Consider the following 27,644-nt stretch of genomic DNA (forward strand, 5'->3'; position numbering starts at 1 on the left):
TAATAAAAGGTGATAATAATCGGCGAATTCATTGACGCTCAGTTCTGAAACATGAATATTTTTTTTCTTCCAGCGGTCACTCTGAGTTGAGCAGTTGGCACAGATTAGATAAAACCAGATAGTGAACTACTTTGAAAAAAATCGAACAATGTAAACAACATTTTTTATATTCTCAGGCCAGTGTGACCAAAAAATGAATAAAAAATAAACTTGCTGTTATACAGTGTGGCCAAAGAAATATTATCAATCATCTGTAATGTTATCACCGTCAACAAGTATTTCTTATCATGTCACATTATTATTATTTTAACAGTGTGTGTTCAATATTTTCGATATTATAATTTGACTCAACTGCATTAAGAGTAAACCAATCAAAAAATCGTTGTTTGAAAACCGATTGTTTTACAATAAAGTGCACTATCTGGTTTTGTCTTATCTGTGGTTTTGGTTTGTTCACATTTTCAGCAATTACATTGCTTTAATTAGGAGAACACCCACATGGTTTAACTCTAATCTGTGGTATAGACAAACGTTTGATTGGAGCTGTTAATGTGAGTGATACAACTTAACGACCAGTGATGGACGGCCTCAATGAAAATAAAATAAAATTACAAACGTTTGATTAAAAATTGTGTACAATAGCTGATGCTGTAGCTGCTAATCAGCATACTGAAGTATCACCGGATCAGGGTCGAAACCCGATGGCAAAATGATAGGGGATAAACACCTAACCCTTGAAATAGCCCGGAAAGTTCTTGTAATTATTAGTCGCAACGTAAAGGAACCGAAAATGGCGGACAAAAGTTTTGATGAAAGTTTGCCACAGTGTTAAATTTCTCGGCTTTGTCCTATCTGTTCGCTTGGCCGTCGATGTGGCTGCTCAATATATATATTTTCATTATGTGTATTAATTTTTCTTTATTAACGCTAAGCAAATTTCAATAGAAGCGAACACAATGAACGAACCGATGTGATCAAACAGTATTTTAAGTGTTATAATATTACAAAGAAACAATACAGTTAAGAAAGGCGGAAAATCCCGGGGCAAGTCTAAAAATGTAAATTTAAATAATTATCGTTCAACCGTTGAAAATATTGTATTTTCGACAAGCAAAACAAACAAGTCAAGACAAAACAGTGTATTATTATCTTCTTCCGAGTCGATGCACAGCAATGTAACATAATATTTAACAAAGCTCCTGCAAACATCCCACGATTATATTTTGATGAATAAATTGTTATGGTAGAACAATTTAACACATCAATGTTATTGTAATACTAATAGTTTGGTCAAATGTGTAAAATGTTCACTGATTTTTTCCAAAATCGAGAAACCCATAAAAATGATAATGATGTCAACAACAATGTGAATTTAAACAATTTTTAATGGTAGCAAATAATAAGTATTTGGAATCGAACCGTGGAACTGAAGAAGATGTTAAATAAACAATTAAGTATTTGATTTGATGTGATGGAAAATGTGACAGAAATGTATCATTTGAAGTGAAAAAAAAGTGTTATAAAACGGCAGTGAGGCCAGATTTTGAATCAATTTAAAGTTGATTTAGGATGAAATGTAAGCCACTATTGGATCTTTTAAAAGATCCTAAAAAGCAAATACATAACTTATAAGCCAAATTTAATATATAGATTTTTAATGAAATTATATAATGTAACATTGTGACCAAAATGGGTTAATCAGAAAGAAAATTGTAATTAGATCAGTAATGATGTACACAACGATGGAATAAAGTTTTAGTCATTGGAAAAAAGCGATGAAAATAGTAACGTGGAGTGATTTAGTTCGATAGAATTAGGAATGAGTATATAAAATATCAGTCAGAGAATTTTGGAACACCTGGTAAAACTTGTACAGAATAAATTTATATGGTTTTATATAATAAACGTGTTGAAATCAGAAATAGTTAAACTTTTTAAACATTTGAGGGACAGCTAAAGAGGGATTGAGAATAATAGTAGATCAACAAATTTAGGCGTTATCGAGAAAGACATACAAGTTTTGTCGAAGAAATGGAGAAATGCGGAGAGAGATGATTTAAAAGAAAAATAAAAAGTATTTTTCCGTTTTGTTGTGTTGTGTTGAAAATATATTTAATGGCCTTAAGCATCTTGCTTAGTCTCTTGATTATTTTAACCACAATTTCTTTCAAAATCTTTATGAAACTACGACGTTGTTTGTCACCTGTACACATTCCAATAGGGTATATCTTATTATGTAATTATAACGCTCTGGGCGTCAAACGAATGAAAGCTTTGCGATAATCGTGTTTGTGCAGAGTGTTGTCGTCTCCCAAATTATGTGTTAAGCTCAAGTATATAGTGCGAAACGGATTTGGGGAAATAACGCGCTCTGAGAATCCGTAATGATCACTATACTTTGCCAGAGCTATATAATGACATAGGTGTGCAACAAAAAAGAGCAGCCACCGGAAACGTTCCATGTACCGTGTCGATGGCTGTTGAAAACTTACAAGATAAATCTAAAAAGAAAATGAAAAAAAAAAATGAAAAAAACACATACTAGAATAAACCCGCGTTAGCGTCGTTTTCTCAAATCTTTTGCGAGTTGGGCTTGTCGAACTTTTTCTACGTTACACGTAGTAAGCAATATAATATAATGCAAATACACTTGCCAATGACAAACATTATTTAACAACGTCTTATATTTTTTAATGGATGCTAATTAGAAGAAAAAAACGCTTGCCTTGTCGGGGTCGGCACGAGGACTTTCTTGATTTCTAATTTTTGGAGAATTATTTTAAACATATTTTTCGTTATTAAGCAATTAGTTCAAAAAGTATGAACATTTGGGGGGGAAACCTAAATACTTTATATGCTCCATCGAAAAACGTTAAATCATGGATATGCTTATTTTTTATCACTTATCTCTTTACGCTTTTATCTTATCTCTAAACTCTTATCACTTATCCATGATCTTTTATCTCTAACTGAAAGTGAAAGTGTAAAGCGAAAATGATGACATGAAATTGCTTGTATCCAGCCCGATAACATATCCATGTTAAAATATGTTTTTATGATATACAACTTTAGAACTCTATATTGAACAACAAAGTAACAGATAAAGTTCTGAAACTCTTCACTGAAAATGTTTAGATAAAACTGACAACTGTTTAGGTTCATATGTTGTGTCCTCTCGACAAGCTCTATCTTAGTGACCTTAGAACGAACTTTCCATCTTTTATAGTTCAAGAGAAAATTGAAAATAAGGTATTTATAACGTGTAACCCACAGACTTTTTTCAAATTCAAATCATTATACCACCACACGGGTATGGACTCCGATCTACCTGTATATTTAATGTCATATTATAGCTAAATGAAATGTCTATCTTCGAACTATTAATGTGTAGCATTACGTTTGTTTTTCCTATTCACAACATGCTATTAAAGTTATCAACATCAATGTTTTTTTCATTTTAATTACCATACTTACTTAAAAGTGTGAAAAATTAAGAAAGTAAACCGTATAACTTGCGCCTTTTTTCGTGCATTGTTTCCACTAATTCCATAACCAATAAAATACCAGTTTCGCACAATATTAACACTCAACAGATGGACAACTAAGTTTTACAGCTTTGAAAAAAAACTTTTAATGGTTATAATGAATTTTAAAACGATATAAAGGGCAAAACATTGTACAATATGATACTATTGATTGTGCGCTTATTATTTTACACGATTAAATTAATATATGCTTATGAAAACAAAAATAACTAAACTTTTACCATAAAATTAAATGTTAAATAGTGTTTTTATTTCTAGTTTAAACGAAATCTCGATCGGTCACCGAGGCCGCACCCGGGGAGGTCGTGACCGGAAATATTATAACCTTTTTGAGGGGAACTATATATAAATATATGATAACCACAAAAAGAAAAACGTGATGGATCGCTTCTGCCTCCTATTCATAATGTTTCATAGGCCTACATTTAAAATGTAACAGGTAAATTATTATTGTTTGTATAAACTGTGCGTTGGACATTTGGTATACAAAAAATAATTTATGCGAGTTTAGCCTTAATCATGGTTTTTTTTTAAATAATAATACAAAATTAAATATACATTCCCTGTATAAATTATGAAATATTCATGATGAAAAGTACTCACCTGAGTATACTCATTATTTACCTACTATTTCCATGATTTTGAATTTAGTAGACGGCCAAGAAATTAAAAGTCGAGAATTATTAATGTTTATTAGTTTTGCATTAAATCGACTGTGTCCATGTTTTCAAACACTAAATAATAATTTCTTTAATGAGACAAATACAATATAATTATAATAATAATAGATGAAATTGTGATAAGACCAATCTTGACGTCGTCAATTAGTCGGTAAAAAGTCTAAAATATTTGTTTTTTAATTGTTCAGTAAGTGTTTGGCAATAATTAAAAATAATACCCAATTTTTCAAATCTAAATCTCCTGCATGTTTAAAGTTAATTAACTATACGAGATCTTGCATTATGAGCTCATTTGTTCATGCAATAAAAATGATAATACAGTTTTACTTGACTAATAAAACATTATGCGTTCATTAGTACACTGAATGTAGTTCACTTGGTTCATAAATATTAACGTGTATATTTTAATAATCATAATTACATACAACTCATTTAGTATTCGCGCTTAATTACCTACCGGATTAATTATTAGCTTATTAGCAGCACGTCTCAATTTGGCGGCAGTAAAACATATTAAAGGTCAACTTGAGGCAAAATATGGTCGTGTAATAATTACACAGCTCAGCAATTTTTTTTTTTTTTTTAATTTGACTTTAAACACTAATACTATTATGCTTGTCAAATGTCACAACAATAAAATACTATAGACAGCGAAATTTCAAGTTAAATCCATAAATTTGATGTGTGCCAATATTTTATAATATAATTTAGATTTAAAAAAAGAATATCAGATAAAATTAAAAACTGCAGATTGGAGCTGTGGCCATCGATGTGCACATGTCTCGAAATATAATAATCGTTATCAGATTTTGTGGTCGAACGGAAAACCAATTATACTTATGCAATTCGTTAGTTAACAATTTGTTGTGTAATGACCGCAATCGCGACATTAACTACAAGCATGCAATTTTGTTATATATTATTATGTGCCGACGGCAAGCAAGCGGCGTCACAATCTTATGGTTGATCTACTTCGACCTATCTGCAAAATAATAACCTTTGGCGGTTCGTTGGTTTGGAAAACGCCATTTACAGACCTAGACCCAAATAAATTATCACCAAACACTAACGCAGAGACGGCGAGAAACAGAAAAATGTTATTTATGTATAAATACAAACTAGTACACAATTTTCTGGCAAGTAGTAATTTGTTTAATAATATAGGATTAACATTACTGCTCAATACTATTTTATGCTATCAAGTAGCAAATAAAAAGAGATACATTTAAAAGTGAATTGACGAAATCCATAGAAAATTGCTTAATTTCATTCAACACATAATCTCTGTTTCACATATTGTAATGTTAATTTATTTTGAAAATAAATACAAAAGAGAAATAACTTTGGTTTGGCGTCTGAATTCTACAGAACATCAAAGGGATTTATGGTATGCACTATATATAAAGAGAGAAAAGGACATCTTTAACGTTTAACGAGAACTTTATGTTGCACTTGCAACAGTTTTCCGGGTAAAACCACAAACAAAGACATAAAAACGCCACTGTAATAACGTTTTTTCAAGAAGAGGAAAACCACATAAAATTTGAAAACTTCTAAAGAAATAAAAAAAAAAACACCTTTGATTGGTTTATACTTTGCGAACGATGGTGCTATAATATTCTATTTTTGTATTATAGATAATATATCTTTAAATTAAGGCTTTGTAAAAAAAAATAAAACCACATAAATATAATACCCTAATACCTTAGGTATTATATTTGTCGGTGGCGTCACGTGCAAGACACTAATGTCACTCTCACAGCCGCGTAAAGTATATCCCTCTAAAATAATTGAAATTCTTTGAACTGACTGATCCGTCAAATTAAAAAAAAAGAGCATTGGATTTTCTTTTAGATATTACTTGGAAGTAACTTTGAATTAGCCAGGTTTTGCTGTGAATATTGGCTTCCTTTGTTAAGGAAATGTCGTTTTGAAAACGCGTCCAGCTGGCCAAATAGACTACCAAATAAACCGGCATTGCCAATAATAACAAAATGCGTTGCCGCCGACTAGTATTTCAATTAAAAAATTACATTTTTATATTTTCAATTCGAACGTCATTATATAATAACCGTTTTTTTTCTTTTCAATGAAAAATTCACTTTTTTACTACCTATCTATAGCTTATGATAACTAAGTTTTAGCCTGTATGTGGTAGGAAGACTTCACTTCTATACATCTTTCACTAATGTTTTTAATTATTCAACAACCGTTAATTACCACAATATTGTCAAAAAAAAATACTATACATCTAACATCTAAAGTGCTCGTTCTTTCTAATCCATAATATGTATTCATCCTACATTGTATACCAGTAAGCTGTTTTTTTCTCCTTTTTGCGTTTTAACAACTAGATCCAAATGAAAAATCCACGCAGGTCCACGCATAAACAATGAATCATATTTGTGTTATTGCTTATTAAATATCGTTTATCTCTTATCACTTCTCTCTTATCATTGATCTATTATCAGTTATCTCTTATCACTTTTCTCTTATCACGTTAAAGTGAAAGTGTAACGTGAAAATCGTGAAATAAAATTGTGCAATGAAACAGCTGATGGCCAATTACTTGTGACAAATCATCATCATTTCTGTGAAGACGTGTAGACGATCACATGCGTTAATCATTTATATTTTATAAGATTATTATAATATGTGAAAATGGATTTAGATCAATACCAGCCACGCGTTGTTTATTTAGGGCCGAAGTTTTTGTGCGACTGCCAAGTGAACCGTACACGACGTCGGTGACACACGAAAGGCCAAGTAAAAATATATCAAAGCAATAGGAATGGACAAATTGGAACGACAAATTTGATTTGCCATCCACTGCCGACGTTGCGTTGGTTGTATGCCAAATCGGTTTAAATCATTTGACCGCGGTTTTTGTTCAAAATCAGATAGGTATTTTACAAACTCATTCTCTCACATTGGATTTTTCGTATGTTTTTTTTTGGCCATCACAAGCTGCGTTTATTTCGTTAGTACTTAGCACGGTTGTATTGTTACACTGGAAAATCATAACAATTAGGATAAACGGGCACCGTCCTTAATGAGGTGTCATAACGAACGGGCCGGTCGTAATTAAACAATACCTTTGAAATTGACCTCTCGTCCCGCACGGCGAGCACATAATACCAATTTGCCTAGCCATTATTATATTAATAATAATAACGTCAAATAGAACGATAAAATTATACACCGGTCCACAAAACAGATTGCCCGAAACGAGGCCTCGATTAATTCATTTCGACCATTGTCACCACAATGATGGAAATGCACGGAATAGACGAAAGCAGAAGGGTCAATTTCAGTGCAAACAAAAAAGTGACGGCCATTTTGTAAAATGTTTACACAACCAATAATAATAACGTACAGATATAAAATTATGTTGGTCACACTGTGACATCTAAGATGGCCACCGCGGTTTTGTGTGATAAGTATCGACTCCATGTTAATTTCTAACAGTGTTCGAAGCATGGCAAAAGCGGCGAAGACTGACAAAAAAAATCCCAAAACCAAATTTAATGTACGCGTGTGATTTAATACTGTTGCAGTTATATTCTCTGCAGCGGTTTACCCTGTTTTACGTTGCACGTCGGGGTCGACACTGATGGATAACCCGTTAATATGTGATACATCCGACAGCCCGTTAGCGCTAATATAATAATAGCAACGCGAGGTAGTACCGTAGTCGTTATTTCTTCGTGTGTCACGTTATAAATTCGGCATAGCCACACACAGTTGAGAATATTGACAGTACCTACCTATCTGTACTTTTCAGCCTAAAAGGTCGGCATGATAAATCTGTGCCAAATTGTAGGGATTACCAAACTGTAGAGCCCATAATATAAGTACTGCTACCACGTGTAATCCTCTAGCACAGACTACATGAAAACAGATAGCTCATTCGGCATGTAAACAATAACCATGACGTCACATGACTCAAAATTAAATCAGTGTGACCGCAGACTCGAGCACACAATTCCTTTAAACGTAAACAGACCAAAACCATCTAGATTTATTGATTGCTATATTATGAAAATGATTTGATAGCATATTACACAAACATACCTCACAAGTAAAGAAAAATGTTACAAGGTATGCATTCAATCCATTAAATCGGACCATAAAAATTATGTATGTACAGGACGGCTACTGAATTTCCGTTGTCATAAATAATAGTGAAAGTCAGTGAATAAAACACAATGTATGAAAAATACCTATAAAAACGTTGAGTTACAAACTCCTTGGGAAACGAAAAAAAACCCCAATTCTCTATCCTATGTCGGTTTGGTACAACGGGGATGATTAACATTTATGTTTTACGCCGACGTTAAGGTTAACTTAAAACCAGAATCATATAATTTATTAGTTCCACTTGGGGTGACTTAGAAATTGAGGTTATTTTTTTCCCCTAATAATTATCTCTATCCCGAGTTGTGTACCTACTGGCAAGTTAAGCCGGCAAATGCATATTAGCTTAGATATATAGTGGTGTAGTGGTTACGGCCAATAAAATGCATTGTGCAGACGAAGAGAGACAACCTTCCATTATGGTCAAATGAAATATGCATGAGTTGTGGAATTATTTATGACAAGATGAACCGTCGCGTAGCGACCTTAACGAACAACTACGCATAATACCATTCCTTTGGCACAAGGTTGGATTCTGTGGAATTGCATTTCTCATAGTAATAATAATATTGAAACAATCAAATTTACAATATTCTTTACTACCGATTGTTATTGAAATCGACCAACTTGGCGACACTTGATTCCGTTGTGATGTTGCTTCACTACCTGTTCATCAAAGGAAAATAGATAAAATTAACTAGTTGCTTTCGCAGAGAAATAGTAATTAGTGAAGAAAAACGTTCCATTAGCAAGTTGACTCTGGATTTATTTAACTCTAGGGATATTGCCGACTTTCGAGGATAATAAATATAAGTCAAATGACTGGCCAGATTTATTTTTAGCATTGCTGTGTCGTTGTCTAAGCCGCCGTTAGCTAGAACTACTAATTTAGTTTTTTTTTTCTAAACTAAAATAGTTACTGAATTACACCTAAATTACAATTTATGTTGACACATTGAACATCCCACGAGACTAAACAGTTAGTACAGTGTGGTTAAAGTGACTACTTAAGAAATATAAATAAGTTTTGTAAACGATATAGTCACTTTTAAGACAATTATCTCACATAAAGTACTAGCTGTCTTATTATGATGTTTTGAACAATTGACACTGTGATACATTTAAATATGTTCAATGTATTTTTATTTGTCTCTTATTTTCAAGTTGTTTGAGTGGATTATCGATTTCTAATTTATTCGCAAGTATATTCGATGTAGTTATCTATTTTGTCAACATCTAACTGAAACTCTCGTCGAGTAAACAAAAGTTTCCATGGCAAAACCTCAACAATTCGTTTATGAAATTTAAATGCAATGTAAATTCAAGTCGTTTACTCTCGAACAACTTCTGTTAACCTAATATTTACCGGTGATACTTCAAATAAACTTATCTTAGGCAAACCATATGTACTACGGAAACAATATAATTGGGGGAGGGGGGTAGGGGAAATGTCGTTAACGTTTTAATTAAGTTTTATCGTCCGGTAAACGTTTGCTATTAAAACTGTAATGAAAATAAAAAGTTAATTAAAGTGATCGTTCGAGAGGATTACATTATGAAAAACACATAAAATTTGAAAACACACGGAGCGAGAGCCATTGGATTGTAGTATTGTTTTATTTTTTGCATCGTTAGATTAAATTTTTTTAGTCTACAAATAGAGAACATGATTGGAATTCCAAAGAAACGCGAACTTAAGCAAGTTCGATCGCATAAAAGCTAATAATTATTGTTTTAATCACGCGAAACCATAGTTTATATGTTAATTTCAGTCGCCAAACTATTTAATTGCCAACTCCCATGTCGCTGCAGCTGTGTATGCCGTGTACATTTAATTATTTATTAATTGACCTTTAAAATAACACCGAAAAAAGGTATTACATTTTCATGTTTTGTTCGGTACTTAAATCCCCAATCGATTAGACATGTTATATACACATCTAAACGATACTAAAATCATGTACGACCAAAATTATTGATAGCAATCAGTAATCGTGTGTTGGCAATATCGTTTACATGTATTAAATATACATAGTTTCAAAATTACACTTTTCAAAAATATTCGAAGAAATTTTTAAGAAAACGACAATAATTATTATGGATAATATCTGTTCTTTTTTCTACTAAGCAGTTTTCTGAACTTATGCTTAGGTACTCCAAATTAGTCATTCTTAATTGGGTACTCTAGCGGTTGTAAGTGATTATATATTAGAGATAAGAGATTAGGTACGTCTAATTAGGTACTCCTAATTAGGTTATCCTTATAACCTTATAAGCTCATAGCTTATAGGAAAAGCTAGAAAAGTGCATATTTTACTCAACACTGTTGTCATTTGCAAATTGCAATCTACATCTCGAATGTAATAGTTTGTGTTAAGCAAACAATACACCATAATATACTATCTGTATATAAATACTTCATGTAAATGTAATACTTTTAAAACTCTTGTAGTGCGTTATGAATTATTATAAACAAGAACATAACACTAAACTTTTTATCAAATCGTATTACATTAACATTATTCAACGTGGACACGCAACTAAAAAGAGTGTAATAGGGTCAGTGTAATTACAAATAAAATATAAGGAAATGCGACTCTTTCATAGGAACCGACAACTATTTTTGTGATTTATTTTTATGTATGTTCACAATGCATTAACATTTCATGATTACAAGGTTTTAATTTAAGCTAAAATATGTTGATTATTTGCGTTAAAAATAACATCGTTTTGTATTTGTCACACTAGTTTGTAATAATAATATTATTACACTTTCCTCACATGCTACTTTACAGTGCGCTGGTTTATAGTATTACAAATAGTTTAGTTTGGCGTTTCAAGATTTCTGTGGATAATATTCTAGTTGAAAATATTAGACTGGATAAAATGAGCTTTGTAAAGTACAATCGAATACAAGCTACATATATCCCATTATCGTTCACTAAACTAGTGAACTGTTTTATATATTATTCTATCCGATTCAACCAACTCACATAGTACAAACGTTTTTCTTTGATGTACCTTACTAAACTGGTGTACATAAAGTATAACAGACAACAACAAATGAGGAGGTAGAGACAGAGAGAGAACAAAGACAGAGAGAGGTAATTTTGAATGTGCGCCAATAGCATAAACAACCAGACTTAATCCATGTTAGGTATTTTTATTGGTATTATTTTAATTAAAATACATAACATACTGAATACACTGTCGACCCTTAAAGTATATTTTGTGCATTACAAGTGAAAACAAAAGCCTTAGGAACTTAACAACGCTATACGTGTAACGTGCATTATCATTTTAAACTGTTGTGTGTTTTTTGTAGTTTACCGCCCAATTATATTATAATTAATATATTATGCTGTTGTCTGATAACTTTAAACGAGTTTTTTTTACTAGAATTTTTTTAATTTTTTTTTTCTACCGTTTCGATCACTGTCGTTCTCTATACTGTACTGTTGCGTTTGCTTGGAAAAATACAAACAACATTTATATAATTGTTAATAGCGATACACTAACAAACTATAATACATTATGACTTCTTTCTTGTACCATTACAGTGCTTACATCATTTTGTAACCGGCCAATTCTGATATTACACCAACCTAATCATTTTTAAAAAAAATTTTTTTTACTTTCCTACACCTTGTATACATTATAATGACTATCAACATACTCGTGAAAATGTTTACACATGAAAACAATTAGATTTCTAATTAAAAAATAATAATTAAAAAAATTGCGATAATTTCAATTTGCACCCCCGACAAGTTGTACCGGAATCTAAAAGCTTTGGATTTTTTTTTTCATTTGTCTCCAAAAGCGTCAACGGATTTTTGTGTTATTAATATTATTTTTTGAATGGAAAGAGGTTTTTTGTATGTGTGTGTGTGATGAACCGTATATTTGTGTGTATATATATATAACCGTACCTTTATTACAAACCAAGTGCACGCGAAAAAAAAATAAGTGCTTCCCGTCGTTTCCACTTGAAAATAAAATATTTACGCCTCATATTTTGTGCACCCTTAGAAAGCAAGGCACATCATACAGATATACATCATAAGACGTGTCGAGTCCAATGAATGCGTTAAGGCGTTCGGTGTTTTGCGGTGGCGGCGAATATTATTACATTATTTCATCGTGTCTTACACAGAAAAACAAATTCCCAAATCGATTGCTGAAAAATAAACAACAATAAAATACAGGTCATTGCTTTAAATATATTTTTTTTCAAATACACTCGTTTGTTTGTGAATCGCTATAGGGGTTGACACGTTTAACATAAAAAATTACAAAATATCCACTTATCACGTTTCCTAAATAAACGATTCAATTTTGACTGGTAATTTGTGAGTGAACATTTTTCAGGATCAATATTTTTATGATTGAAGTCCGTAAAAATAAAGCTACTTCGGAAGTCGCAAGTATATATTTTAAGATCCGAAACTTAATAAGCTCTCATAAAAGCTTATTTGGCATGACAATACAAAATAGTTTATTTCCGAAAACACCTGTTCCACCAATGTTGCTTATGGTGCGGTGCTATGGTCTAAATAAATAAGCCCTTTTATAATTTAATGAAATACCAATATTGGGTCACAAGAGCACCGCATTTAGTATACTCGAGTTAAATAAATAGTATTTTATAATAACTAAAACACGTTTCAAATAAATGTATTGTGCATCATGAGTGGATAATGAAACCGCAGGCGAGAAACATAAATCTACCAGACATAATACATGCCGATTTAATAAATGGGAGATGTTTGTTGATCTCCAACAATTATGTAAGCGTAAAAGGTGAAAGGGCTTGAGGGGCTGAGGTTAAGAGGGTTCAGAGGGTTTATATTTATGCTAAATATTTAAACAACATTCACTTGCAAAATTATTAAGAGAATAAATAAGTAACCTGTTTGTACTAGAATTCTAACTATACTAAGTGAAATTATATGCTAGCAGTTGATGGTTATGTAGATTTTTGGGTTTAAAATTGTATTTGTATTTTTTAATTTAAAATGGTAACGTCTACTATAACTTAAATATAATAATTGTAATGTATAACTTAAAATCTATACATTTTAACATGGACAAACAGTGCTGGATACAAGAAATTTCATGTCGCCATTTTCGAGTTACACTTTCACTTTCATGTGATAGAGATAAGAGATAAGTGATAAGAGATTAGATATAAGTGATAATAGTTGACATATCCAGGATTAAATGTATTTTGTGAAGCGAAGAAAATAACTAGATTCTTTTTTTTTTTAAATAATTTATTTATGAAAACATGATATAAATATCCAAGTGTCTTGACCAAATCAGTCGCAAATTTTCAAAGTAAAACCTGTATTTTGGCGTATAAATAATAAATGAAAAAATAGTTAAAATATTAACACATATCCATTCGAATTTGTGTACAGAATTGTACAGTCGAAGTACAGTATTCTAAATGCGCACCTGTAGAGTTTTGTTGGAATTCTTCCAATTATTTAACAATATATAGTCGTGTTCATATGAAATAAAATTCGTTACACGTGGGTCGAAATGGACGATTAAAAAACGATACTATATTATGATATTGTAAACCATATATTATAAATATATATATTTTATAGAGCTGTAACATCATAGTATAATGACCTGTATTAACGAAGTAATCAAGGAGACGAAGGACAGTGTGACCACTTTGAAAATAAATCAACTGTTTTTTATAAGTTGTTAAACATTGCAACAGTATGATCTTTATCAACTGATTGAGTTCAACAGATCAATTCGAATTTCATATGATAGTACGATAATGATTATTGTGATCATATTATAACTAATAAGTTATAGATAACTATAAGGGAACTCAGCTTTACAACTTCAAAACACAGTAACCAAAATTCAGATATTCAGTATTTACAATTTCAGCCGAATGAAAAGAAAAAATATCATCATGGCGATTCTATTTGAATTTTATGCATTTCCTTGACGACCATTCAAAGTTAAGCTAAGTTGGCAGCCTGACTTTACAAAAATAATTTTCATGTAAAATTATGAAAAATACACATATTATTGTGTTTGGTATGTACTCCGGCGGTTGTTCACATACCACGTCGGTAATAACAACAAATATATATATATATATATATATATATATATTCCCTTAAACGAATAACATTATTAGTGTAAAAATATGTAATGTGCGCCTGTTGTATGCGATTCGCATGGAATTCATCGAGTTATATTATTATGGTTATGATTGTTTTTCACGCAATCCAATCTCGTCGGTCGAATTAAAGCGAGCCGGAGCATTCCCCGGTGAATCGTTTATACGGTCGTGCTATATCCGTATATTGAGAGTATTACATTTATTATACAGCGTAATAAGACTATGAAAATATTATTGTTTAACGCCGCAATCGTAGTAGCCCGTGGGCTCGAAGCGGAATTTAGATTTAATTATATTATATTTAGTACTAAATAAAAAACACCGAATGAACCGTTATAACAGCTATCCAAATGTATTCTGCAACGAGCAGCGATCGGTGTGTGTGTTTTTTACACGCTCTCGTTTAAAGTTTTTTTAATCGACTCTTATCACTGAAAGTCTATGAAAATGTCCACTGATAAGAATGGAAACCGATGTCCGCCATTTTTGTGGAATATATATATACATCTGTGATTCTGTGTTATCAACTTATAATTGTTATCAACATATTTTCATGCGACCCGTTTGTAATTCCCACAAAGATGGTGGAAAAAGGTAACTAAAATTATCTCTATTGGCGGCATGTACACTTAAAAATCTAGTTTACATATCTGTAGTTATCTCGACTCTAATTATGATACTTAATGGTGTAGAAAACTATTTAATTTTAAGTCGCATAAGGTATTTCTATTAATAATTTTTTTTTTTTATATAGCACATGCTTCATCCTGACAACAAAAAATATAATGCGCTTAATAACGGAACAATAATATAAGTACGGGGAAAAAAATAAAAGGTTAGCATCTTATAAAGATTTTTTGACATTTACAATAAATAATTGTTGTTGTTTGTATTCGCTTTTTGTAGATACAACTAAAGCGAATACAAATAACAACAATAAAAATTACTTATTTTAAATGTCAAAAAATCCTAAAGAAAAAAGCATTAAACCGAGGTACTCTTTAAGACTTTTCTGAGTGTAATATCAAAAAAGTTCTAACGAATTTTAATACAACACTTTGTTTCTAAAAAACTTTAAGCAAACCGTTCGAGAATATAAAAAAAAAACTAAATTACCTGACGCTCACGAAATAACTTTTCACAATACAATTTTACAACAGGTGCCGTTCACTGTGTCTTGTTAGATATTGATGTGAACTTCAGTAAAATATCCGGACTGATTTTCATACAAACCGATTTGGATTCGCTATAAAAAAATCCTACAACACAGTGTTGCCAACTAATTTTCCCATTTCTATGAGTTCTGATTTTAACCTACTCATACGCAACTTTCCTCAGTAATGAAATGTAGAGTAAACAAATACATTTTGGATACAGCCTTAAGGTGAGAAGGGAAAGAAGTTTTACCCTTTCGTCCCCACCTTTTAAGTACGTGCCTGTATAATGAAGTTTTTAATACAATATATTATGGTTTAACTTGTAAGAGGGTCGGTAACGACCATTAAAAATGGCGTATGGAACCTTTGTTTAAAGAGGTTAACTGATGACAGTGATTGGCCAAAAAAAAAAAAACTGTTTAAGTCCACAATTCATTTTCGTGAAAGGGAATAATTTAAATGTGGGCGGAATAAGTGAATTGGAATTGGTTTTGAGGCGTAGGCAGGCAAATGAATTTTTTAACATTTCCCGGTAAAAATATCCCATTAATTACACCGTTGTGGACTTTTCAGTCTTATGAACATTTTAAGTTCAACCGATACGCGCAGCTCGGTTTACTTGAAAAATCGCAAAAAGCCAACCAAGCGGTTGTTCATTTTATTTAATGACCCACATCTTGGCGTTATCTACAGTTGCCACTTTATCGTCTATCCGATAAATTCCGCCTAACTGCCGTAAGTGTTGTTTATTCAAGACTTCACGGGCCAAACACATAAATACCACTGTACGCTACAAATTGTATTTGATTTCAGTATATACACGCCCGGCCGATCCCTCGGGGAAATGGTTTTCCTTGAATTTTTTAAAACTTTTTTCACGTGAATTACCTTTAACGACCAACATAAATATACTCATCATATTATTATGCTTATGTTCAGCAGGTGAATCATTCGCTCGTGGATCGAACGGTCGTAGTTGGCTTGTTAAGATTGTACGCTATTTTCATTGAGAAAATGTATGCTTAAAAATGTTTAAAGTTTGATGAATTACACAAAAAAATCATGACTAGTGTAATATATTAGCTGTGGCTGTTCGCAATTTTCAAGTACTTACATTTTAATATAAAGCCAATCGTGCAAATAATTGTATAACAACTTTACTGTACACTTTAACGCTATAAAACAAAATATGGTTGGTAAAAATTTAACTGAAACGCAGTTGAAATAATTAACGAAATCAATCAAGCACTTCTAAAATTGGCGTATTAGGGTTCACAGAATCGTTTTCAATATTTTATAGGTTGCTTTCAATGTCGGTTTTATTAAGTATGCCAAAACATTCAAATCTGCCGTTTTACTGTCACACGAGTTCTTAAAGAATTAATTACTTCTTAATGCGTTTTTAGTGTTGTTTATTTTCAACATACAGTACGTACCGATACCTAACATTTCGGATCCAATAACTTTGTCAGAGTTGAACTTGCGAAAACTGTAGTTTTCTTTTAATGGTTTGCAAATTAAAGTACGCCACAGGTTGATGAGACGGTTTAGGCGAGGTTAAACTCCGTCCGAAAATCCGAAAAATTCTTACCAACGAAAACGCTGAGCTGTACTTAAGCTAAAGCAAGCATGGAAGCATGCGACTTACTTCGGACTTGGTAGTCGAAACAGCAGCACTCGAGCACACACGCACTAAGACGACAGACACATCACGGCAAATCGACACTCGAACAAACGGCGCTCGAATTTCTTGACCGGCGGGGAAAACCCAGCGGGAACTACACCACAATGAGCAACGATGACGGCCGACGGTAAGCGCAGAGCAACTGGTCGGTGGTTTTTCCAACAACGGCGGCGGCGACGATTACCTACGGCGACTGAGCGCGCCGCCGGCCACGGCGAACACCCTCTGTGTAGGCTCTGCTCTACACACGGTGAGCGTGCACAATATTTGAGTTGAGTTTTTTCTATATTTTCCCAATCGAGAACCCTTTTTTTTTTTTTTTTAGTCTCCCCCCCCCCCATCCTCCCCGAGTTAATACTTTTGCGCGTTTTGTAACGCCGAGGCCCAGACAAAGAACCATGGGTAACGCTTTTAGCTGAGAAGGTATTGTATTTCCTAATTGAATTTACGGCTCTGCATAACCTTTTTAAAAATAGTCGAATTAATTGCAAATTTGTTTGGAATATCCTTAAAACGTAGCACAACCGATGAACATCGACAAACCAAAAAAACATCACAGGCCCTTTCCCCTAAGAGGGATAAAAAAGTCTTTTTTATTTCACTTTGAACTCGGAAAAGAAAATTTAACAAATAACTACAAGAAGAATAATTGGGAATTGCATCGCAGTCATTGGCTTCATAAGAGGACAAAGCTTTCAATGGCTGGGACTCGTGATGCGGAGAAGTGAGGATAATAATATAAGTAGATCAGCCCTAAATTGGAAATCAATGGGAAAAAGATCTCGAGGGCGGCCCAGGAAAAGATGGCTGGGGGTTGTGGGAGAAGATAAACCTTAATAAATTGGGAAAATTGGGATAAATTGAGAGTACAGAAATGGTGAGAATTAGTCCAGGATCGAGAGAAATGGATGGAGATTGTAATGGCGGCCAAAACTCTTAGAGAGTATTAAGTGCAAGAAAAAGCAATGATTTAGGGATTGAGATCTGAAAATTTTACCGAAGGTAGATCTAAAATGGGGAAACCCGAAAAAAGGGGAATAATATTACACTTTAACCGTTGTCAATTTCCTGGTTGCTATGTGTGTGAGCGAATCAACAGTCAAAAGGTAATGAAAATATTTTTATTATTTTGTTATTTTGCGATCATATATGGGCAACTATAGCAATACATTTTTATAGACAAGACGATCAACCCCAATCGTATCCCCCCTAGTACTAAAAATGTATTTTTAAGTACACAATACTTGTCATTAGGTACACTGCTTTTATGGATATTTGTATTTTTATCTGCCAACAGTGGACCTCCCAATTACTTTCTTACTGTGCTTGATTTGGACTGTACCTACGGGTTTGAACCTACTATCCACAGATTTGCATCGGAGCGTTTATTTAAATGTGATTTTATCACACTTTTATTCGTCTTAAACCCTTTCCGGGATATTGGCAGAGATCAAAGGGGAGGCTAAAAAACCTTAAAAGAGATGTTGGATGTTGCGGGGAAAATGTTTTAAGTTCCCAACCAATGTGAGCCAACCAACATTCAGGTATAAAATATCTACAATTTTACCTGAATGAAAGCAAAACATATATTGGCTATTTAATTTGAATTCTATGCATTTCCTTGACGACTATTCGAAGTTTCAAGTGATAATAATGAAGTCAGTATAACTGCTACTATTCCATTTTGCTGTATATTTTATTATACTCTACGGCCAGTACCAATTGCGCAGATTTAAAATGGATAATATAACGGATGCGCCGCCTGGACTTACCTTATGTACTTTTTATTATTATTGGTACGGCACGTCTTCCCCGGGAAACCCATAAAAAAGTACGTACTTGCACTTGTAAGTATGGACATTACCCTGCACGAAAAAAAGTCCAATACTATGGTCGTAATAACAATATAACTCTTGTAGTCCACTCTCAGTTTAATTGAATTTTCAATGTGTAGCTTAGCGCTACGAATAATATAGTATTCAAAAACCATCACACTGCCAAATGAATCATTTATTTGACAAATAACTTTAAAAAAATATATTAACGATAAAAGGTGTACATTTAACTTTAAAGTTGCCAATAAACGATTCAAGTAAGGCATGTAACATTTTCGTTTCGCTTTTTTCAAAGGGTTTATAGCAAAAAATAAATACAGTTTTGTAAAATTTGTGTATAATTATAGCGTTCGAACATTTTGCATATATATTTTTTAAAACATTTAAAATACTAGTTACATTGATACAGCCGTAGCACTTTTTAGTATTCCATCACATAGTTTTAGTTGAAATAATTCCTAATGAAGGCCCAAACCATTATTATAATTATAGTAGCCATAAATCATTAATGTACAATATTAAATGTACACAAATCAATGTCCACTGTCGACATAGTGTTATCCAGATTTTATTGGGAACATGACTAAATATTTAGCTTAAAGAACTTTATTTGCTTAGTTAAGTCAACAGCTATAAAATCTGGTTGTCAGGCATGTTTTTCCGTGGACACTAATTTAGGTGCACTTAATGAGTGACTGTTTTGAAATTTTATTATTTTTAATAATTAGTATAGCTGTTAAAAACTCAATACAGTGTTTGTACGACAAGTGTACTATGTAGAAATTCTAAAAAACCTACAACGGCGTACAATACACTCATATGTAATTATTAAAACTAATTGTAAACTGAACACCTTCGCAAGAATATTGTCCATAATCTAAATTTTCTGCTGGGAAATATCACTGTACAAAATACACCATATTTTATAACTGGCGGTTTCACGCCTCGACCCGAGGTCTTGGCTTATCCGGCGCGTTCAAATGTCCAGAAACCACCTTGTTGGAAGTATATCATGCTGCTGTTGGGACGATAGCAAGCCGGATGGAAATGACTAGGTGAATGTGTGTGGTACCTACCAAATGTCATGCCGATACACTGTGCAAGCACCACGATCACGTACCATCCGAAACAAACGGCCGAATATAAATTCAAAGCCCGTTTTACCGGTTAGGTCGAGCCTAGGGCAGGGACAGAGGAAGAGCACAGCAACAGAGGTCTGACAGAGGGGAAAAAAATATGTACACACGCAGGCCGTAAATTTTCCGCAGCATAATTCTAATCTCTACAAGCGAAAGCTTTGTTTTACCTTCGCCGCCGGATTACTCTCAGGAATAACAAAAAGAAAAAGCGCCAACACAATTTCAAAAATAAGAAGACCGGCCGATAAAAAACGTCAAAAGATGATATATACAACGACCACACAGACTATATGAAAACAGATAGCTCACTCGGTTGACTAGCAATGGTAAGATTTAAATGATAACCGACTATATAAATATGTTAAAAACCATCAGCCCGGATTTTGCCATTTTTACCAAAGGAGACCGAATACATTTCAACTTCACATTTAACTGGAAATAATCATTCGCCGTTTGTTAAGGGGCACTTGTACGCGAAATCCGAATTCTCTGTAATCAGATCTGGCACTTGTAGTCACCAAACGCTTTAATGGCATTAAATCAAAACTCATTTGCTCCAATGCATTCTGCACCGCGCTGTGTCAATATTATTACAACCGTCAGAATAACAACGTTTTGGGTTAGGTTATAACACAATATAGCCAGCATCAATCACACAGTACATGACCTCATTTTGCTTGCCCGTCTTGATAAAAAAATAAATAAATATTTATCCAGACAGGGTTATTGACCAATCGTTATTTACATTACATCCGTACGCGTTTGTAGATAAATTTAATATATTTATATATATATATATATATATTTTAAGTTGTTTGTGGACTTTTAAAAGATACCCATTAAAACTACATTGAAAACGACATTTTTAATTTGTACATTGTCAACCGTTTTTGTTCATTCACATAAAAATTTTGCTGTATTTTTAGGGTTTATGAACCTGTATAGATAATCGCAGTTTCTCGTTACTAAGCCAGGACGTGTCAATGATATAAAGGCACAAAAAAAAAAACATGACATGCATAATTTCCAACTGTGATAGAAAGTGCCACAATGACCGTTCTCTAATTTAATGGGGACATTTTTTAGTTCTTATTTTCTATTAAAAAAAGTCAATACATATTAGGTAGGTACACCGTGTTGTTATTATCGCCGTGTTATTTGTTTGTATTTTGCATTTTTAAGTGATTTCTAATTTGAAAATTGACTGCTGTACATAGTGATTATTATGTTAAGAATCACATTAGGTAAATGACAAGTAGGCGGTGTCGCCAAGGTGAAAATACAATTGGTAATTCTGACGGCTAAATCCTTAGCACAACAAAACGCGACGGTTTTTGTGTTTCTGCTTTCGTCAGACCCTTCCTTAACCCCTCATTTACCAATAATATTAACCGTTTACGCTTGTCAAGACCTCAAAAACGATGACAATACTTGTCAACTGAGCAATCCATTCGTCAAATTTTGTCTTATTCACGGTTAAAGCGTGTACTATTGTTTATCGAACACTTAAACGGGTCGTATTCAATTGCAATTATTTCTAATGGCATATAAAAATTGGCTTATGATGAAAATAGTATTTTCGATTGTTTTGTAATATATTTTGTTATTGGGCTGTATACAAGAAATTGCATGTCGCCATTTTTGCGTTACACTTTCACGTGATAAGAAATAGGAGATAAGTGATAAGAGATAAGAGATAGAACAAGAGATAACATTTCCATAATTCAAAGTTTTGAAATAATTATTACAAAATTGCCAAAGCTTGCAAGAGGTTATAATGGAAATAAACGTATGCCAATCGCAAAATAAAATTATTATTGTTATTTATTAAGTGCTTATATTAAAGAAAAAAATAGTGCAGCATACAAATGATTATGATAACTACATGTAAACAGAAAAGAAGAATATTATTGTTCATTAGAAAACTGTATTACAGTATTATTATTATTATTATTATTTATTATTTTTCAATTTCTAAATCGTCTTTTAATGCACACAAAAGGCTTCATTTCCTTCGGCAGACACTATGAAACGAACAAACGAGCCGTTGATTGGTGATAATGAATATTTTAATTTCATAATGAAAATCATTAGCGCGTAAGAATTGGCATCGATCTCTTCGTACACGTCATCGTGCTCTTCTGGAACTTTTAAGTCTATTAACTGTTGATTAACGCCGGATGCATCATCGAGTCCTAGATCTTCTACAGCTTGACAAAAATATTTTCTCGTATACTCCTCCTGTGCGGCGAGTTTTCCTTGGCTAATGTTATTCAAGTCGTCCATCATAATGTGTATTGCGGACCAGTACACGTTTCCCTTGAACCTAAGCAACCGCAAGATCTTTTTCAGATTTGCGACTAGCCCGTTCCACATTTGGAGCATTTCTTTGTTTACACCAGTAGGTCGGCTTTTCAAGGCGCCGTATACATGCAAGTGCAACCATACAAAGTACATGACCCTTATTTGGATGCATTTCGAAATTAGCACATTGTACTTGTTACTGCCGATCGGATCCAATGCCCTCACGAGACGCCAATTTTGCGGATCATTCCACATGCTGTATTCGCCCCACTGTTGTTGGAAGTTTTCCATATCAGTTCGGTGGCGATACATGGGCCATTCGAAAATGAAATCTTGCTTTGGATACAGCTGATACAACATGAGATTCTCCAGTGTATAGCGGTCTTCTTGTCTGTCTAACGCGCAGCCGTTGTACAACGACCCAATCGTCGAGTAAACATCTTTGACCAGACTGTTGACTGCTGTCGTTGACGGTAAATATCTGTCTTGGACACATTGACCGACAAACGATAAAGGCTTTTCTCGCATGCGTTCTTTGTTGTGTGTGAAATATGTTTCGTATAAACTAAAGCTAGTCTCGCCACCATCCGCAAGACCCTCCACAAAGGTAAATATTTCAATTTGCCAAGCGTAAGCGTCCAATTGCGCCATGTTTATCAGGCACAGCATTTTCTTCAGATAATTTAAATGTCTCAAAATGGCATTTCGAAGATCGTCTTCTTGTGCCCCAATGTCCGATGATGATGGTCTTTCGAAGATTGCTTGCAGTTCGTCCAAAACTCTCAAAGCCAACAATCCGTGTACACACTGGATCGCTTGCATTTTTTGCTGGTACTTCTTAACGGACGCTCTTTTCCGGTCCAAACAGTTTAAGTCGAGGTCGCAGTCTTCCGTAAGAAGGTTAATGTCACTTCTGCTAAAGTGAACTTCTGTCTCGTCCAACGTCGGCATAGAATTTAAGGACCATACAACTTCCACGTCGTACAACTCTTCCAATTCGACTGTGTTTTCCTATTTCAATTTTGTCGTTTAAAAGTTAACAAATAAAAAAACAAATTAATTATTGAAAATACAGTACAAATAAAGTCGTATTTTATTTGAGAAAAAATCATCTAAATAATTATTAATTAATGTTGTCTACATTTTGGTGCAAAAAACCGTAAAATCATATTATTACAATTAAATATCATTAAAAAAACATATAAATTATTTTTCTAGACTTAAGCACTTTTATTACTCAAACAAGCATTTGTACTACTCTTTATACTAGAAATTTGTTTAAGAAATAATTATTTTTTAATTTTTCCGATAAAAAATGTATTAATTCAAATTATTGAATATATTTTTTACTTTTTAAGACAAACATTATGTTTTAAAGTATACTTCCAATCATAAATACAGTATAATACCTGTTAGCCAATTGTTTACTTTACCTGTTGATTTTCATTGGCATCAGAACTCTAGAAATAGAAACGCATGATAATATGAAAAGTACAATCGATTAAAAAATATATATTTATTAAAAAGCTGTCCAGTAAAGTTTACTCGAAATATTATTACATTACAATTATTTTAATTGTCTGCCTTAAGAATGCGAAACATTTTGTGGGGTTATAAAAATGGCAAAATGAATTTATACTTACTAAAAAAAAATATTTATCAAATAAATGTAATCGTTTATATTTACCTCTCCTGGAGTATTTGGCGCTGTTACTAAAATGTTAAGACAAGCCAACAAAAATGTGATTTTAAAAATCATTTTTTCGTTTACCTAGTATGAAGTATAACACTAAGAACCAAGTAGAGAAGTGTAAGTCAGATACAGGCACTATGTTGTATTTCTGTGTTATGTCAAAGTGTATTACACTACTTACACTATTAAAAAATTGCAATTTAAAGGCTATAATAAATCACAGATCGACAATATCTGATACGAGGATGGTTAAGTTTAATATTTGTTTTATGACTAAAATGTTAGTATAAAACATCAAAGTGTATCATTTTTTGTGAACACAAGTGTCCCACAATCTGTAATGTTATAAAATGTAACGACTTGAGTTAAAATTATATTTAAAAAAAGGGTCGTATACAACCTATACCTACAAATAATAAATGGACACGTATGCATTATATGCAAATATTAAAAAAAAAATGTTTAACTAAACTGCGTTTATTGAAATCGAATTTCTTACAAAAAAATATTTGATCGTTTTAAAATTTAAACATTTAACTAGGTTTTTTTGAAATTATTATAAAACCATGTATTTCATTAATATTTGGTTTTTGAAAATTGTATCAAAGGACAAACTTTATTTCAAAAACATATTTTCTTAAATTGATGTAAAATATATGAAAGAAATAAAAAAAATGATCAGGTCGACAGGAATGATTATTAATAAAAATGATAAAATCACTTTCAAATAAACTCTTTGAAGCTAATTTGTAAGCACTGCACCTCACCTTTGATTCTTTCTAAGCTATGCTAGTTTATACTGTTGCTTAGTCTGGACTTTCAGCAAAGTCATTCCGCTGAGTTACCCAGCTAAAAAGGTATGCCTAGTCAATGCTAAATTAAATATGCGTTAGAGTGGTTTGAATAAAAAATAGTCATATTTTTTAGTAAGGAAAACTACAAGCCCTTAATATCGTTTATCTAGAGATCATTTTACTAAAAATTAGACAACAATGTTCACTTTGATAACAAAATTTGACAATTATTTGAGTACCTTAATGCAAATCTCTCTAATGTTATATTGCATATGGATATGATGTATGAATGTTCATTGTTGTTTATTGTCACAGCAAGTTTGCTCGCCTCAATTAATCGGTATCAAAACCCTTATAGGTTAATTATTTTCATTTGTAAATTATAGTCTATTCAGTAATATTGGCAACGAATCAGTATATCAAACAGATAATATAACTTAATTAAAACAGAGTAGGCTATTGCCGGAAATGTTCACCATTACCTATAGTCGTACCTTGATTAATGTTGTCATTCATTATCCATGTTTGCAACCCCATTTATTTTAATAAGGAACAAAAACCTAGATAATTGCAACGCATATTGAAATACAGGTACAGTAAATAATTATTAGACGTCGCACGAAACAACTACTGGATGTGAATAAATCACTAAAAAATGGACTTTAAGTCGTTTATCATAGAAATAATAATAATTAGATTACAATTTTTCTATAGAAAGGTCGAAGACCAGACCAGATCATTTTTTCACAATGTCGACTAAACATTTAAGTATAACGGCTATTGTTTAGTAGTTTTTTATAGTTCTTTTGTTGACTTTAGAAACTTTCAACCCTTTTTTATGAATGTTTAAAGAACCATCGATTGCCGCAAATCAGATTAAACGGCAAACCTTTTGACGGTACCTTATGGAAATATTTTCTAAATATTCTTCTCACTCCAAGCAGTCCAATTTTTGTACAGAGTATAATGGTGAATGAGATTTAAAAAAAAAATAGTTTTGACTTTTGTTTACACGTGTCTTTAAATGTCTATTTATCTGTTAATGTTATTTATTTAGTACAAACAATATATAATATTGAGTGTACTTTACATTGTTTATAGTTTAAAATAATATATGTTATTTGGGATGTTATCATACACTATTTAATACATTCTGCTTAGTTATGTGATACATAATATGAGAAATATTCTTAAAAAAAAAGAGAATGAAAACTATAATTTTGATAGTCCGAAATCCTTATAAACCTTTATCTCCTCAGCTTTATTATAGGTCTGTAATCATTTCTTCTCCTTGCTACTTTAACCCTCTCCTCTTTCTCTCTCTCTCGTTCCATTTGCCTTAAGGTCTTTAGTATACAAAATGATGGTACTTCAACGATAATAGATGCAATAGAACGATGGTAACTATTGAAAAACGGTATCCTGATTCGGAGAGAATGGACGACACCCACACGCATTTGTTTGTTCAATTCGCTGCGGGGGTTGATTCTTAGACTTGTTGTTTGTTTGTACACGTGCGCTGCAAAATCTATCTTACGGTTCGTATACAGGAATTAAACAGTATAGTGTATTAATTACAGTCCGCCATGCTGTTGATGAATGATAATCAGGCTAGAATAACAACGAATAATTTAACGAGCTATTTATACTTCTCTCGGTTGGAAACGAAGAGAAATATACCTAATATGTTTTCAATAACCCCGTCAAACCGAGCATAGCACCAACATAACAGTCTGTTACTGAATTTGATATTGTACTAAACGAGGTGTGATGAGATTTCTGCATATGAACAATAATTATTATTGTTTCGATATATTTTAGTTCAAACCATTGTCTAACCCAAAGTTATTGGTGTTTTGTCGCTTAGTTTTGAAGAACAAAACCTAGTTATTTTCTCCACTCCGCGGAAAAACATTCAATCGTGGATATGTTATCTCTTATCATGTATCTCTTATCACTTAGCTCGTATCATTTGTTTATTATTTCTTATCTACAATATCTGATATCTAATCTCTTATCACTAATCTCCTATATCTAAACTATTATCACCAACTGAAAGTGAAAGTGTAACGTGAAAATGGTAACATGAAATTTTACTTGTACTTAGCCCAATAAAATATCCATGTTAAAATGTTTATTAAATTAGAATCTATCTTTTTTGAATTGTTATGTACATATGTCTGCATAATATGTCGCAAAGCGATTGGCATAGTTGTTTGCTTCTACTTTCAACGGCTCGGTATACTTAGTATGTGCTGAAGGAGAATCTGTTATAGGTGTTTCTATTTACAATATTAGGGTATTACATTATTATACTTACTGATTTTTTAGGGTACAACTTATAACGAATACAGTGTTTGCTATGAGATTTTTGGTAGCTATAAAGATGTTTATATTTTTTGTAATATAAATAACGGTTAGTATAAAACATATTAACATACATGCTATATTTAGCATAACAAGAAAGATAACAAGATATTTCTTGTTATCGTTCTTACAAATAAAACACATTTGTTTGT

At 32.4% G+C, this 27,644-nt stretch overlaps 2 protein-coding genes across 6 annotated transcripts in view; both read right to left on the reverse strand.

Annotated features, from left to right (window-relative positions):
* LOC126838245 (uncharacterized) overlaps positions 1 to 27,644 on the reverse strand; it is a 160,609-nt gene that overhangs the window by 107,965 nt on the left and 25,000 nt on the right. For 2 of the 5 annotated variants that reach the window (XM_050572527.1, XM_050572525.1), the window contains exon 1: positions 17,325 to 17,486. The exons of 1 other annotated variant lie outside the window; for it this stretch is intronic. The gene's annotated coding sequence lies outside the window, so the exon portion shown is untranslated. Of the gene's footprint in view, positions 1 to 12,294; positions 12,376 to 17,112; positions 17,221 to 17,324; positions 17,487 to 27,644 lie in introns of those variants that run through there. 2 more of the 5 variants (XM_050572526.1, XM_050572528.1) reach the window with 2 other exon arrangements.
* Positions 22,139 to 24,523, reverse strand: LOC126838239 (uncharacterized). Its single transcript, XM_050572512.1, has 3 exons — positions 24,326 to 24,523; positions 24,072 to 24,098; positions 22,139 to 23,649 (listed from the first exon to the last, which is right to left on the reverse strand). The coding sequence occupies exons 1-3, from the start codon at positions 24,395 to 24,397 to the stop codon at positions 22,321 to 22,323; spliced, it is 1,428 nt and encodes a 475-aa protein (XP_050428469.1). The 5' UTR covers positions 24,398 to 24,523; the 3' UTR covers positions 22,139 to 22,320.

Source organism: Adelges cooleyi, unplaced genomic scaffold (assembly GCF_023614345.1).
Source record: "Adelges cooleyi isolate 19-005CV unplaced genomic scaffold, UGA_ACOO_1.1 ACOO_flye_CR_arks_rails_tigmint_CR_PRNA_30, whole genome shotgun sequence".
In the NCBI taxonomy this organism is placed as follows: Eukaryota; Metazoa; Arthropoda; class Insecta; order Hemiptera; family Adelgidae; genus Adelges; species Adelges cooleyi.

What these genes read in the sequence shown, in the direction of transcription:
- LOC126838239 (XM_050572512.1), bottom strand. Translation starts at nt 24,397, where the DNA reads ATGATTTTTAAAATCACATTTTTGTTGGCTTGTCTTAACATTTTAGTA. An exon ending in CGCCAAATACTCCAGGAGAG is followed by an intron (nt 24,099 to 24,325) that starts GTAAATATAAAC and finishes TTCTATTTCTAG; the next exon opens with AGTTCTGATGCCAATGAAAA. An exon ending in ATGCCAATGAAAATCAACAG is followed by an intron (nt 23,650 to 24,071) that starts GTAAAGTAAACA and finishes AAATTGAAATAG; the next exon opens with GAAAACACAGTCGAATTGGA.